We start from the raw sequence: 16,868 nt of genomic DNA on the forward strand, positions 1-16,868 counted from the left end.
ATCAGCTGGACAAAGAAATCCCTTTATGTCAAATTTCTGCTACTAGAGAGTGTAATAGTTACAGTTTACCCCTAAACCATACACTCTTCTGCTAGCTGTAGTTGTGTCTGAAAATTTGCAGATGCATTTCTCCTTACTACAGACCTGGTTTTGTTCAGAAATCAGAGCTTTGGTCTCTTCCTTGTTTATGTCCTTACCATCTCCTCCATTCCCAGTCCCCAAAATAGAAATAAAAATAATCTGAAATTGCTGAACTCATAACCCATAGGTATATATTTTTTTATTTCTTTGTTTAAGCAAATGAAAAACAGGGTTAAATCATCCACCCTTTGGGTGTGGAAGGTATGGAATTTGGTAAATTGAATGAACTGCAGAAAGGTGGAGGTGTTGGCATAATGAGGGCATAATGGCTTGAAAGGATTGTAAGGAAATATGCAGAAGTTAGCTTATCTGCCAAACCACTCTGTTGATGGGTATGATGTGAGTAGAAATAGATTTAGCTCTTTGGATGTTACCCTGTTATGAATTACCTAAAGGGAGGTGTTTCACAAATCTTGTAGCAGGTAGACATAGGAGAAGTGGCTTTCTCTTGGCTGTGTTGTCAGCTCTTTGTGATCACTGAAGGGCTTGTGATTGCTTCTTATAATATGGAAGAGCTTCATAACTCATTGTCTTGACATCTACTAACCGAAGGTTATACTTAAGGCAAAATAATAATTTCCTAGCTCAGTATCCTATTCCTCACAGTTGCCAGAAGCAGACTGCTGAAAAAAAGAGAATAAGAAACAAGGTAAAAAGATGGTAATACTTCCTCAGAAGATTTTTTTGTCTTTTAGCAACTCATGACACGGGAACTTCCTGAGTCAGTGTCGGTTTCTCTAAGTAACCCACAATGAATTTCCCTTCTTTAAACTTGGAACTTTCCCTTCTTTAAACTCCCCCCTTGAATCTGTGTAGCCTTTTAGCGTTGAAACAGTAAGTTCTACAGGTTAATTACATATTTTTATGAAAAGCAATTGTCAGTTTTAATTTTGCTGACTCATTAATGACTTTCTTGTTTTTGAAAGAGACAGCAATATCTATCCTGCCTTGCCCATTTCATAGGTGTTTGTTGTTTCCCTAATTAAAGAGTTCAAATTTACGTAGTCATACCTAGTATGGAAGCTACTTTGACCACGTGCTTTGACCTTCTTGTACATTTTCCAGTTCCTTTTATTTTCTGTTTAGAATGAAGGGTGTAGAAGAGGAATTTAGAGACTACGTACTTAAGATGTGGCTAAACCATGTATTTCTTTGTACTAGCATATTTTTGATTTTATTCTCTTTTTCTATTGTAGTAATTCTAAGCGTTCAGCTTGTTCTTTATTAAGTTAGTATTTTAGTAGATTTGTAACAACCTCAGAATCTGCTTTCTGAGTAGTTACGATTAGCTCAGAGCTCATTACTTTATGAATTCAGGATGTGTTTTTCTTTTGTGTGCATAACTCTACGTTTTGAAGTAAGGAATTTCATCTGTCCACTTCTGTAGGGGGATTGATTTTTTTTCTTGCTCTGTTACCACATAAGTCATTCCTGTTCTGGAGTGATGATGAAACAGCTTGAGTCCTGGTACAGTTTTCTGTGGAACTCCACTGATGGCCTCTCTTCACTGGAGCAGGGTGGGAGGAACAGAAAAAAAAAACATTTTTTCTCTACCCTGAGTTTTAAATACTTAAACTGCTGTTCTATTTATGCATAAAAATACTTCTTATTTTACCCCATGGTTTTTTAGTGTCCTAGGATGTATTAACCTAAAATCCTACTATTAAATTGTATGTTTTTCTTTAGCTATTTTGTTCTGGTCTGATTTTTTTTAGTATTATCTCAAGTTATGATTATGAAATTATGTGAAGATATAGCAGCAAATGTTTCTTGGAATACTACATTTTTGCTGTATCTCTAATTTTGTATATCCTGTGCTAAAGGATTGTTAAAACAATGCTGTTGAAATTTAAATTTTCTTCATGCTGTAATTCAACATAACATGAAAATGACTACTTCAGTATGATTTAAGTGTTATCAAGTGGCAGATGGGAAATTGTCTCTATGTTTGAGGAGACCTATTTTTGATAGTCCTGCTGTGGACAAGGGGCACAGTCCTGTATAGGACTTCCGAGAGCAAATACAAAAACTATTTCACCTACTGAGACTAAATTCAGTGCAAGCGTGTTGTTCATATCTATGTCCTATCACTGTATTTTGATGATTATAAAAGATTAAACCATTCATTTCCATGGGGTAGAAGTGTTTGACTGAAACATGGGGTCTTCAGGGTCAGCTCTGATAAAATGCGTAATCCTTACATGCTTGCTGGTATCTCCTCTGATGAACGCTAGCATGATATGCTCCTTGAGGTACGATAATGACTTCATATAAATAAAAGCATTTTTCTTTCATGCCTGTATATTTGTTTTTACTTAACCTAGGGATTTAATGAGACACTCCACAAATTTCTTGATTAGAATACTTAAGCAGAATTTCCTTTTTTTCTCCAGTTTGTGAAGAAATATAGAAATAAAAATGAAGCAGATGAAACAGTTTGAATTATGCAGAATAGTTTGTAGATTTAAAAATGAATAATCATGGTTATCATGTCTTTTGCTTACTAAAAACAGTCTGTGCATCTCAAGGCAAGCTGTGTGAAATTAAGACTCCTGTTTGTGCTAGTCAAAGTGTCAGCCTCCCACTCTTGCTACAAAAGCCCAGTCATCATTGTGTAGCAGCAGTGCCTTCTGACAATATGAAAGAATTTCAGGAAAGCTTTTCTGTTAGCTTTAGCAATTCCTGAAAAGCCTGTGATAGGAATAAAATAATTCTGTATCCGTTTTCAACTCATACGGCCAGTCCACCTCCTATTGCTAGCCTTGTTGAAACAGATTTTGAAACCTCTAAATGAGTTACATATGTGTACTTAAAATGGCTTATATATTGAAACATATGTATGTTGAAACAACATTCACATGTGTAAATGGCAATCTCTCCACCAACTGCCATGTCCCAAGCAGCTACAGTTAGTATTTTGACTGTAGTAGTGGCATCTCCTGAAACACCAGTATTCTGTGGATAATTTCTAATTAGGTATTTATGTCTATGCACTGCCTAGTTAGGATTTCAGAAGGCCAAAATAATCACAGAATCTGAATAATCCAAGAGCCCTCATCAATCAAAACAGGAATCTGAGCCTTATCAAGTCAGGACAAATTATTAAAGGTACAGTGTATGGATAAACCTTGTCAAAGGCACTTGTCTCAGAAGAAGGTTACCAGGTATTACAAAGATGACTGAATACTACAAATCATAATTTTTTGAGCTAGATCAGAATACTTTTCTTATATTTAATGTTTCAGTGATCAAGACTTCATATGTTACTAATACTACCAATAATTTTAAATATTGCAATAGCTACTGATCCTGTATACACAAAAGCATATGTGTTTATTTGGGGATTTTTGTTTTTCACAAACAAAAATTTCTAAGCAGACCACTCTGGGTTTGGTGTTTTTTTCAAAACAGAGGTGAAAATTTGATACAGGTTTTGATTATTGACCTTATGTAGAACTTGCTGTGTACTTTGGTAGTCAGTGGTCCCCCATTTCCTGCAAAATATTTAGCACAATCTGTAACTTGATCAAATGCACTTGATTATCCTACCTCCTAAAGTTTTCTTTATTTGTAAACAGTACATTGCACAGCTGCTGGTGTATGAATCGAATCTGTACATGCTCCTAATTGATTATGAGAGATTAAATCTGTTTACAGTTTGTGGACTGAGGGGGACAGAGGTGCAGGGGCGAGGAGAGTTCAGGGAATCATGGAAGCAGTTTCCTATTTGGTGGTGTTTTCCTATCGGGCATGTATTTTGTAAGCATTCAGTAAGACAATGCAAGTGCGTATTTACATTTAAAAGTAAAGTACTCTTCCCTGAAGTTGCTATCATGTCACTAGGCTTGCAAAATGATGACGACCTAATGTATAGTATGAATTTTAAATGAACAAGATATTGTAGAGAACAAGTTATTAATTTTTGGTACTTAATGTTCTTAACACAGTTTAACTGCTAGACATGGCAAATGGTTCCTCAGTTTGATAAAAACGAGGAAAAGAATATGTTCCTTTTAAAAAACACTATTGACTTTATTTGCTCTCTGAATATAAATGGATTTAAGTAATAGGAACGTCAGTCATTATTTCACATATGAGTTTTATAGAATCTAGACAATCATAGAATCATAGAATGTTTTGGGTTGGAAGGGACCTTAAAGATCTCTAATTCTAACCCCGCTGCCATAGGCAGGGACACCCTGTGCTAGACCAGGTTGCTCAAAGCCCCGTCCAACCTGAACTCCTCAAGGGATGGGGCATCCAGAAGTTCTCTCTGCAACCTGCCCCAGTGCCTCACCACCCTCAGAGTGAAGAATTTCTTCCTAATATCTAATGTAAATCTACCTTTTTTTACTTTGAAACCATTACTCCTTGTCCTATCACTGCACTCCCTGACAAAGAGTCCCTCTCCTGCTTTCCTGTAGTCCCTCTTTAGGTACTGGAAGGCCACTATAAGAGCTCCCTGGAGCCTTCTCTTCTGTAGGCTGAACATTCCCGGCTCTCTTAGCCTGTCTTCATAGGAGAGGAGCTCCAGCCCTTTGATCATCTTCATAACCCTGCTCTGGACTCTAATGTATATGCAGTGAATACTACTATATGGTGACTTGATACAAGGATACAGACATCCTGTGCAAATTATTCATAGATGATTTGGTGTAGTTTTCAACTATGAGTGTTTGTAATGTTGATTTACTAGCTCTTCTTATTTTTAACAGGAAGACAGTGATCCAGCAGTTCACGAAAGCCTTAGTATAGAAAATACGTTATGGGCGAGCACTGTTGTTGCTTCAGGTAAGTGCAATATTAAATCTGATAATATATCTAAAAGGTCGTCTGTGGAACTGTATTCTTATTTTACAATGTGTAATATTAATGGCTTTTGAAAATCTTTGTCTCTTTCAGGCTATTAATCTCTTGTTCCCCTCTTGTCTGCCTTCCCATTGGTTTCCTCATGCTACTGACATTTTCATATCTTTTTAATCCTCCTTAATAAGTTTTTATACTCAAATTTTGCAGTGTCAGTAGTGTTGTCGTTTGTATCCCACTAAAGCTATTGACCTTTTTTCCTTTAATTAAAACTTCAGGTTATAAAGTGTTCTGTTCAGCTTACTGTGGATAGGGTCTTGCTGAAAAGCAGGCATGCTTTTGCATGTGTTAAGAGATTTTCTTTTATGTGTACTCCACGATGAGGCTAAAGCTTGCTTAAAATCTTTTGTCAGGCAAATATTAACGAGAAAGTATTAATCAGTTACAAAGTTACATAATTTTAAAACAACGTAGTCTAAATATTAGTAATGTTTCATATGTCTCTCAACTATTATAAGGAATTCATATTAGCTAGATGCTGCATTCAGGCCCTAAGCCATTGTAGCACTTTTTAAACAGGAGAAAATGGATTTCTTTAATTTTTGCTGAGTGTAATAAGACAGAAGGACCGTAGGAAGGAAGAAAGGGCTATGGTTATTCTTATGCACAAAGACTGAAAATAAGGAATTTGGGAAAAGGAACTAGGATTTAAGATCAAGAATTGAAACAGTGGAAAACATCTTTCAGGAAGGGTATTGAGGGGAAGGAAGGAAGTAAAGAGGAGAGGGGGAAAAAAAAGGGGGTGTCCACCTAACTTGCAAGGAAAAGCCTTCATAGTAAGATCTAACTTTACGTTGTTGAGGAAAATACTAAATTAGGAACGTGCTGGAGGGTTTTGGGGAAGAGATCAAGTTTTAAGGAGGTGGCAAAGCAGTCTGGGACTGAGCACTCCTTTCCTGAGTCTGTACAGATAGTCATACTCTTTGATGCTCAGTGTTGTTTGGTTCAGGGAAACTGAACCAAACAACAGTTGGCACAGGGAAACTATTCTCTCTGAAACTGTTCTATCAAATGGATGATATCTGCAATTGTCTTCAGTTAGGTTATTAACATGGGTAAAAAAGGTGCTGCTCATGAATTATAAATTTTAATACTCAATTGCTGTGACTTTTTTTGTGACAGAAAGAGCTCAGAAATTATGGCTTTTTTATTATTATTATTATTTTTTTCACCCAAAATCAGGGGATATGGGGGTTATCGAGACATGTTTCCAATATATAGATTTGAATGTGGAACTATCAGCAAAGGCAAACCATCTTTGGGGAAAATATTGTGTCAAGGGAAGCCTTAAGGAAAAGCTTTAGTATTGAGAGGAAAATAGTAGAAAAAATGTAGTGGTCCAGAAAGGTGTAATCTACAACCACTGATTTTTTATTTTTTTTTGTATGTGGATTCAGAGTTTCACTGGCATTCTTATTTTTTGATAAATGAAACTTCCTTTCTTTAACTCCAGTCTTGGGTTTCTTGTGTTGTTTTTTTTTGTTTGTTTGTTTTGTGTGTGTGTGTGTATGTTAGAGTCTTCTGAGTAGGGTGTTTCTGACAAGTTATGTCAGTTATTTCCTTATAGCATTAAGATGACAAAAATGACCAATTATTGATTGTACTAACATAAAACCATTTCAGATCACTTGAAAAAAGAATTAAAATAAAGTTTTTGGTTGTGCTAGAAAGTGAGATACATAGTAGTAAAAATCTAAGTAGTAGTAAAAATCTGAATTATTATTTAAAAGAGATATGTATTTAGTGATGCTGACAGCCAGTTTTCCTATACCTTCCAGTAATAATCAACTAAAAGATCATCAGAACTGGAGAATTATTTTTATATGTTACTGAAAAGGAGAATACTTTTATATGGAATTCTATCAAAGTAATAAATGGGGTGAAGTACATGTTACGTTGTGATAGGTGACAGAGCTGGCAGGCAATTTGTATATGATGTATTCAGCACTGTTGTACTATTTTTTTTATTTCATGTGAAGGGCAGTTATTTAAGCTGTGTTAACTTCTGGAAAAATCTGAGACAACTTTCAGTTCAAATGCAAGTCTTTAACCAGCTACTTTTAAATTATTGTTTCCATTGAAAAGAAGGAGATCTTGTAGTCATTTTTATGGATGTTATTAAAGAAGTTATAAATGACCTTTATAACCGTTTTTTCATAACTACTTGACACCTCTGTTTTACTTTGTTTTTTAGGAACTGTAATTGGTGTTGTCATCTACACGGGGAAGGAAACTCGAAGTGTAATGAATACATCCAATCCAAAAAACAAGGTCAGTTAGCCTTTCTGTGTGATTTCCTACTTTATTTTCATAAAACTTGTAGATGTACCTAAAACAAAAGACTTGCAAGTTCTAATATTTGTGTGTGCTGAATTGACTTGCACTTGGTATAAGAAGTGAATTCTGCCTCATTCTCATTTCAGAAGTAAAATTATTCTTCCTTTAACTAGGTCTGTTACAGGTACTAATGAAAACGTTTTTCTTCAAAGTGTAAATGTACATCCTTAAACTTCTATATTTCTGCCTCACAGCTAATTATTAACTCTCTATTCACTTCCCCCAAACTTTTTTACTGTAAAATATTTGGCCAAAATTAAGTAGTATTTTAAAGAACGTTTGTAACAGACTACTAAAGTTTATGCTGACTCCCAGAGGAGGTAGAGTGAGATAACTGAGGTTTCAGTCAGTACCCAGAATGCTTTTCCAGGGGGTTTTGTAAGTAATGAAAAAATCTTCAAGAGATTTGTCTTTGGGAAAAATAACAGAAGTTTGACTCGTTCCCTTTGTACAAGGTTCTTTCAGTTCAAAGCAATGGAAATAACTCTCCATTTCATCAGCAATGTTTCTAATATGAGTCAGGATAGGGAAGCTCCTCAGTTATAAAGTTGAGTTGTAGGCTGTATCTTTCAACCTAGACTTGTATTTAGTAAGAAGGTACTTAATTATATTAAGGGAAAAATCCTTGCAATAGGCTAAAAAAAAAAATCAGTTGTGACAGGTTGCCATTTTCACACCATTCATAGTAAGTTACACTGAGTAGGAGCATCAAGAATGAAATGATAATACAAATTGCTTGAAGCAGTTATTGCAGATCCCGAGTGTATTGATTTGTGTTTCTAATAGAGAGACTTCAAAATATCTCATTGACAGACACAGTTGATGCATACCATTATGTTTATTAAAGTGGCCTTCTATTATTTAGGTATTTGTAATACACATTTTAAAATATTAGAGTAAAATGGAAGCACAATGTTTATGGTTCATAATTACTTTTCTATCTGATACAAAGAGGATCCCTTTAGTAACAGAATCTTTCCTTAAGAATTCTGAACATCTTTAGACTAGTAAATAATACAGTTGTTTAAAATGAAATTATTTAATATAGTAAATTGATAGGGCAATATGTATAAATGTAACATGGTGTACTCAAATTCAAAAGATTATGGAGGTGTACTCAATGTAAATGCTTGCTACAATTTTTTATATTAATATTTCAAACTGAAAAGTATGATAAAGGGTACCAATATTTACCAATATTTTCAAAATTGCTCTTAGTATTAAAATAGTTGTTCTAAGTTTTCATGTGCAAAACATTAAGTAGCAGATAAACTTGCAATAAAGAGCTCCAATAGCATATTGACAAAGTGCAGCATGGTCTTGATCATTATGACGATACCTGTACCACCTTTGCTTTCATAATACCTTAATATTACAGTTGCTAATAATTTTAAGCTGTTCTTTTATCTTCAGTGGGAATGTAAATAAAATTTAAATTATCATGAAGCACTAAAGAAGCAAAATGTTCTTTTTGTACATGTACACACACACACACAAATTCCAATAATATCATCTGGCATATATTGTAGTATCAGTTTGAGAACAATTAGAAATTATGCTATTAAATAGCATTTTGTCTGCCACTGATGAGACAGGTGATGCTTGTATAACTAAACTCTACTTGTTCGTTTTCCAAAGGACTTTTGAGGAATCACTGTAATATTAAAATGTGCAATATTCCAAATATATATTAATTTGTTTCTCAGAGATTATCAGTTCTTTGTACCATATTTAGCCGCTAGGTATCTACTAAACATGAGGAATTATGTTTAATATAGTATATGTAAAATGGCCTGCTTTAAATTTTTGTCTTGTTAGTTGTTCTATTGAATATTCCAAAATTTCTGAAATTTGCTTTATAGTGAACAGGTGAAGACTTTCTCTAGAGCCTGTTTTCTACATCAGTTGCATCCATTATGTGTCAACTGTCTTTCACATTACTCTGTAAATGTGTAAATTAATCTTTTATGCACCAATTGCTCAACAATGATATTGGTGAGGATTTTTTTCCCTCTGTGAACAGAATATCCTTATTTAAAGCAGTAGTCTACAAGTGTGAGTAGTAACAAAGGATTTGGGAACTGAAAACAGTAGAACACTTTCTGCCATCACAAATGAGTAACTGATAAAAAATGTATGTCATTATAAAGAATAATTACCAACATTTTATAACATGCATTTTTAATTCTGCCTTTCTATGGAGTTAACATTCTGTTGTGTCTACATCTTGTACCACGGGGTGAGATCAGTTTGCATACTTCTGTAACATATGACACTGCCTATAGGTAGTATTCTGTCCTTGTTAGCCTTGCAGCAGGTAGCAGTACAAGGAGAATGGTAGAAGTCAGCTCTCTCTTTCTCTGTGTTTTCAGGAACGGGACTCTGTTTTCTCAATCCTGATGATAACATTTGTCTGGTGGATTAGGTATGTAGGATTCAGAGCCAGGAGGAGGGCAAAAGGAGTCTAAAACAATCTTTGAGATTAGAAGGGTTAATAGAGTTGAGAGATTAGAGGTGCATACAATTAAAAATAAATAGATAAATAATCTGCACCTAATTGTTCCTGAAACAAAATTGAAATTAATTGGTAATTGTGGTATTACTGCTAAGTCCAGAGGAAATAAGTCTGCATTTTCTTCTTTAAAGAATAATTGTTCCAAATACTGCTTTGGAACTCTTTTTAAATGGCAGGCTATCTCTTTGTTGCTCTTCGGAAAAAAATGAAAATAATACTCTAGAGATTTTGTTGTAAAATGTGTTATGTTCTTGTTCAGAACATAGCTTTGGGAGGAAGCAAACACTGAGATCAAGGTTTCTGCATTTACATTGCCAAATTGGAATTTCTGTGGCAAGATACCCACAGACAGGGCTCTTTCATTATTCCTATCTTCATTGAAATATTATTTGTAAGATAGTTCTTTCAGTTGTATTTCTTACTGGAGTATAACAACACTGTTGTACTTTGTACTATGAGCTTGGTTTTTCTAATGGCAATTTTTTCATTTTCTTCCTTAAGGATAGAAGCCAATATTAAAATTTAGAGATGCAGACCTGCTCTATAAACACTGAGTAGAAGACTGAAATAAGTTTAAGCAAACTTACATGTCATAAACTGTGAAATACATGGACCTGTTCATGCATGTGTTTTATCTTTATGTTAAAGTTAGAAGGATTTATTGTGTTTGTTGAAGTATTTAGTCATTCAAGCAACAATTTTCTTAACTTAAAGTCAACATTTTGTTGTTTTATTACAATTATAAAAATAGTTTCATTGCCTAAGGATGCAGACATGGTCTGAAAAACAAAGATAGAAGAGAATTTTCATAATGGATCAGTTTAATATGGTTTTAATTCCAAACAATATAAAGAAAAATGATTTCTGGCAAGGCTTAATTTCAGTCTAAAATGATAAATGTTTTGTGCTTTAGATAAATGTAGAAATGGTAACATCAACATTATTATAGTGTAATGGCTATATGCATTCTACCTCATTGGCAGTCACATCAGCTTACTCAGGAATGCAGTTCCAGCCTGTTTAAAAAGAAAAAAAAAAAAAAGAAAGAAAGAAAGAAAAGCAAACAAACAACCGAATTGTGCTCTTCACAATGCCATAATCAGTAATCAATCCAATTTGGGTAGATATTCTTAAACCTTGTCTTTCTGGATGAAGTTGGACTTGTCAGTGATAAAGGTCATTTATAGGTGTTAATTAACCCAGAGAGAAATTAGCAAATTTGAGGTTGTTTATTTATTTAGTCTGGCAATTTTGCACTGTTCTCTCATTCTTACCTATTTAAAGGGTGGAATAGTTTTTGCTATCTAAATTTAAAATTGCTCTTTCAGTTTTGGTCTTCATAGAAAGCAAGATTGTTAGCACATCCCCTCTGCAAAGTTGACCTTTTCATTAGTGGAAACAGATTTTGGGGGTAAAGTTAAGAAAAAAAACAAACAGTGTATTTGGAGGAAGAAGAAATGAATTTGAAAAGACATATTTTGTGTACTAAGATTGAAATACTAAAATGACTTGGTCTATGTAATACAATTTTAGATTTAGATTTTGGATTTTTAGAATGTACACTGGGATGCATCAAAATAAGTAGAAATTATGTTAAACAGAGTTACCGAGTAATAAGCAGTGTCTCTAAAGGAGATATAGCAAGTAATCTGACTACTGTGCTACTACAAAATAGCTTTTATATTGCTAATCCTCAGTGCATTCAAAACACTTTTTTTTTCCTTTGCCTTATATTATGGAAACCTACATTTGCTGTTTTGTCTTAACATCAGCCACAAAACTTAGTAGTAACTTGCAATGTTCTTTAAATAGTCATATTGTTTGTTTGTTTGTTTTAACCTAATTGTTAGCTAGCCTGGAGGCTAAAACCTGCATGTCTTGTGACTGTTTTTAATACAAATCAAAAATCTGAGAACTCGTGTTTTTCCCTTTTGTGTTTTGTTGTTGTTGTTGCCTTTGTTGTGTGTTTTTTTAAGTCTCACCAGTGTGAGTGAAGAAAGTGCCCCATGAAGTCCCCTGACAGATAATACAAACAAGAGTTTGCTGTTACCTAGGGAGCTTCAGAAGAGCCACAGAAACAGTGACTTTATTCTGCTGCTCCACTGTTGTATAAGGGCCCGGTAAATTTGTTTGCATGTTTTAATTATTAAATTGGGAATTTAATGTTGTTCATAGTCTTGGTTTGGTTGTGTACATGTAGATACAAACATAAAAGCAGAAACTTCTTTAAAAAGTGTTGTGTGTCTCTTAGTGACAAGTTTCAAGGATTTATAAGGGAAAAAAAAGGGCTCATGTAGTACTTTTTTATTGCAGTATGGGCTGCTGTACTTAATCCTCCTAAAAGTCTTCTTTGTATGGGATAAAATTGAGAAAGCTGTCCCCTACAAGTAGTAAGTAGTCCCCAAATTGAGTTTGTGCCCCCTCTGCCCAGAGCTTTAGTCTGAGAAAGTACTTGAGCACCAGATTCCTGATAAGTATAAGAATACCCCTTTTGCAGTAAGGGAGAATTGCTGGGATTCGACCATGAAGGAAATGCATGAAATATAATATTAGTGCTTTTCTCTCTCTGTGCTCTCATCTGAGCAAAGGAAAGGGATAAAGCAAAAGATAAGAGGTAGAGGAGGGGGAAACTTCATGTGTAACAGCGTAGTGACAACTGAACAGCTCACCCACCCCTGAAGGCTAAAGTGTCTAGGTGAGGTAGATGGAACAGTGTTAGATGAGGAGGAGGACAAAAGGCGTCTTTTCTAAAAAGATTGGAAAGGAATGGCTGAACAGCAGAGCAGCCACCCTTGTTATTCCCAAATGTGGATTAAAACATAGCATGTTCTAAGCATGTTAATGCTTGGAAACTGTCAGCAATGTTTCTAAACCAGGAGCAAAATTTCCGTGACCTTCACTCTCAGCCAGAAATAATGTATCTTACTACTTTAATTGCCAGTAACTCCATTACCTGAAATAACAAAGGTGTGGAACCAGGGATTTCGATCATCAGATGACTAGTATGAAAAAAGTATAGCTCCACGTTGTGGAAATGAAGTTTTCATTTATATATAGACAGCTGGAAGAATGCTGCATTTATATTAAAAAGCACAAATTAATTAAAAAAACATTAACACTATATTAAAACATTATGAAAAATTGTAAGAGTGGAGAGCAAAGACTTGGTGAAGACTGAAAGTCTTGATTAGAGCCTTTGAGTACATGGGTGGTCAGAATTCACTTAATGCAAACTAGCATGTCGCGGGTTTTTTACACTACAATAGAACAGTTCAGTTGGAAGGGACCTACAAAGGCCATTGAGTCCAACTGCCTGACCATTTCAGGGATAACCAAAAGTTAAAGCATATTAATGAGAGCATTGTCCAAATGCCCTCTGAACAATGACAGGCATGGGACATCAACCACCTCTCTAGGAAGCTTGTTCCCATATTTCACCACCCTCATGGTAAAGAAATTTTTCATAATGTCCAGTCTATACCTCACCAGGTGCATTTTTGTGCTGTTTGCAGATGTTGGTTACCAGGGAGAACAGATCAGCACCTCCCTTTCCATTTCCCTTCCTCAGGGAGTTGTAGAGAGCAGTGAGGTCACCTCTTAACGTCCTTTTCTCCAAACTAGACAACCCAAGTGTCCTCAGCCTCTCCTCATAGGACATACCTTCCAGCCCTTTTACCAGCTTTGTAAAAGTATCCTCTGGATACTTACAAGTATCTTAAGATCCTTTTTATATTGTGGAGATCTTGGCTGCCAGGGCATGCTATTGAAACATATTGAGCCTACTGTAAAACAGCACCCCTAGATCCCTTACTACAGGGCTGCTCTCTGATCACTTGCCTCCCAGTGTGTACTTGTGACCTGCGTTACGCTGTCCCTTGTACAGAATCTGGCATTTAGCTTCGTGCCATTGATGATTGTCCGGATTATCCTTCTGCAAGGCCTCTCATTCCTCCAGGGAATCAACAGCACCTTCCAGTTTAGTATTGTCAATAGACTTGCTAAGGATGTGTTCAACTGCTGCATCCAGATCATTGATAAAAATGATGAACAGAACCAACGCTAGAACTAAGAACTTGGGAACACCACTAGTGACCAGCTGCCATCCAGATGTAGCCCCATTCACTATGATTATTTGAGCTCTACCATTCACCCAGTTCATCACACGGCGTAGAATGTACCTGCTCAACTCACAGTTACACAATTTGTCCAGAAGGATGCTGTGAGGGATTGTATCAAAAGCCTTACTAACATCCAGGAAGATTACATCTACCACCTACCTTCCTTTCATCCACTAACGAGGTAACTTTATTGTAGAAGTTTATAAAATTACTAAGGCAGGACTTTTGCTTGATGAACCTGTGTTGACTGTTCCTGATAATTTCTTTGTTCTTTAAATTCCTTTCAGTAGCACTCAGGATAATAGTCTCCATAACTTCCAGGTACTGAGGTTAGACTAACAGGTCTGTAGTTTCCTGGGTTGTCTTTCATGCCCTTCTTGTAGATAGCTATAATGTTGGCTAACTTCCAGTCAGGGGGACTTCTCCAGCTTCCCAAGACATGGGGTAAAATGTTTAGAAAGCTCCAGCTATAACATCTGCTTATTCCTTAGCTGTGTATTTTTTATAGTCTTCTCCTTTACGTTCCGTAAGTAATAAAAGGGTAATAATACAAACAGGAAACCAAGGCACGCAAGATCAGAGGAAAAAAAAATAAGTAAATGACTGTGTTTGAGGTATTGGACTTCACTTTTCACACAACTTAGTATAAGTTATGTCTGAAATCCATAGTCAATAGTTATAGTTGGATGCATGCATGGGACGATGCCTGTAGCCTTGGGGCAAACCTGGTCCTAAGGTGTACTCTTTGGCACACAGAAAATAATTTCATAATCACTTGCCTATCTACTTTGCTGTTGTATCACTGGGACAGAGAATAAGTTGTTGTTCCATGTTGTGACCTGGTATCAGTTCACAAGTTAAAGTCCCAGAATAACTTGTGCCCTAACTTCCAATTTGTTCTGAAAGCAACAATTAAACGTTGTGCAATTGGCGTGCTAAGTCACGTGATAGATCTTTTCTGGCTACCTATAATTTTGTAGCGAAGCACATAGCGTGGTGCAGTGCATTGCTTTACAGCCTCAGAGTCAGTCAACCTAGCTGCTGCTGAAGTACTGAAATGAACAGTTGTCTTTTATACTGTCAGTGGTACTGTGCTGCTTGGAACATGGATGTTGAATCAACACTTCTCCATCACTTTCTGTTTACAATCCTACTGCAAGGCAAATTATGTGCAACAATATACAACTTAATTTTAAACAAAATAATTGTTATAGAACTGTGGAACGCTCTAATGGCAATTGAACCTCTTTGATCATTGATACCATCACTGAATGATACAATGTTGCTCTTAGCTAGTGAAAATTCCAGCAATCCAGCTACTATTGTTTTTCTCTATATATTAAGCAATGCAGCTACTATTCTTCAAAAAGTTACAGGGTGAAAAGTAATGGGCTCGAGCTCAGAAGAAGAATGCATCCCATGTTAGCTTTTATTAGTTTTGATCCCGTAGAAGATACGAACTTCTAAAACTGTGCAGTTACTAGTATCCAGCTTTGAAAGCTGCTTGGAATGGAATCTTGTTTCAACTGTGTGTATGTACGTGTGTATATATATATACACATATATACATTTAACTTTTCTGAGATTACCTGGGTAGCTAGGTATCTTCGTTTACAAAATAATAATGGGAGGAGAGAAAGGGAACAAGCAAGAGCATGGCTTTTTGATAGTTAGAATTCTAACATCATTGTAGGTAAATTTCTGGGTTTACTGTGTATTTTAGTGTTACTGACAAACTCATACATTGATTTCACTAAGCCTAAGACTTTATTCCTGGCTGTAAAATTCCTACAACGTTAAATTCATGAGGATACAGGAAGATAAAAATGTTCCAGAATGGAAAGGACTAGCCATAAGCCATACCTGACTTGGAATCCTATATTTTCGTTGTTTTCACCAAGAATTTTACTTGATGATGTTCTGAGATATTGCACTTCCCATGTTGGAGACTCTTATTTAAAATTGCATTTTGTTCTGTTATAGTGAGTAAGTGAAAATTCAGCTCAGTGTTACTTCATGACAGTGTTGAAGGATCAGCTGTGGAGTAACACCATTTCTGCAGCAGTTTGTACAACAGATTACTCTCACAAAACAGTCTAAGCAACTAATTTTAAAAGTAGATCAAGTTATGAAATAGCAATAACTTGTTGCTTGTTCACCAGAAATAGTGTATTTTACCTGTAGCAAATCAGGCTAAAACTGATATTTTTTGGTAAAATATATAAACCATTTGAAATTTTATCATTCTACAGAAGATAATGTGAAAAGGAGGTTTGCTGTTCAGTTGTCCCAGTGAGCTGCTAAGAGGCAGTCCATGGCCATTTCCTCTCAGCTGCTGTCTCCACTGCTGCTAATCAGTTGCTGGAGTTTGCTTTTTTCACTTGTGTTGATCCGTACAGTTTTGTTGCCTTTCAGAGTTAATCAGGCCATTGGCAAAAAGCAGCTGCTCTGAGATGGAGAGGGTAGGGGCAAATGGGCTCCAGCTCTCAGATGATACTCATCTGACCACTTAGAGCTGCACCACCTTCATAATGTATCACAGTATCTGTGAGGCTTTGCTGGCAGCAGTGCAAGCCAAAACAGTAACCAAAATACTGGAATCATGGAAATACACCAGAATCATGGAAATACACTATTTACATGTTTTTCTCCATTAGGGTTATGTTCTTTTTTTTTTTTTTTTTCCATAACAGCAGTGTAGCACAGTTGTCACTGATTTTATGTGTACATTTCTTCTTACTGAGTGAATTTTATTGGAAATGGAAACCTTTAATTGTGGAATTGTTCCACGTGATTTCCTTAGTAAAGATGCGGATTCAGATTTTACAGCTTACAGAATTTACTGTTCTAAAGTATAGAGACTGAAACAGGCTGTGTAGAAAGTCAGGTGT

The 16,868-nt window shown here is 35.6% G+C and overlaps 1 protein-coding gene across 7 annotated transcripts in view; it reads left to right on the forward strand.

Moving 5' to 3' along the window:
- ATP9B (ATPase phospholipid transporting 9B (putative)) overlaps positions 1-16,868 on the forward strand; it is a 179,146-nt gene that overhangs the window by 95,392 nt on the left and 66,886 nt on the right. For all 7 annotated transcript variants that reach the window (XM_083824962.1, XM_083824963.1, XM_083824965.1 and 4 more), the window contains 2 exons: positions 4,857-4,932; positions 7,202-7,278. In XM_083824962.1, the coding sequence (XP_083681088.1) occupies positions 4,857-4,932; positions 7,202-7,278 (153 nt within the window). The remainder of the gene's footprint in view (positions 1-4,856; positions 4,933-7,201; positions 7,279-16,868) is intronic.

This window comes from Anser anser (genome assembly GCF_964211835.1).
Source record: "Anser anser genome assembly, chromosome: 2".
Taxonomy (NCBI): Eukaryota; Metazoa; Chordata; class Aves; order Anseriformes; family Anatidae; genus Anser; species Anser anser.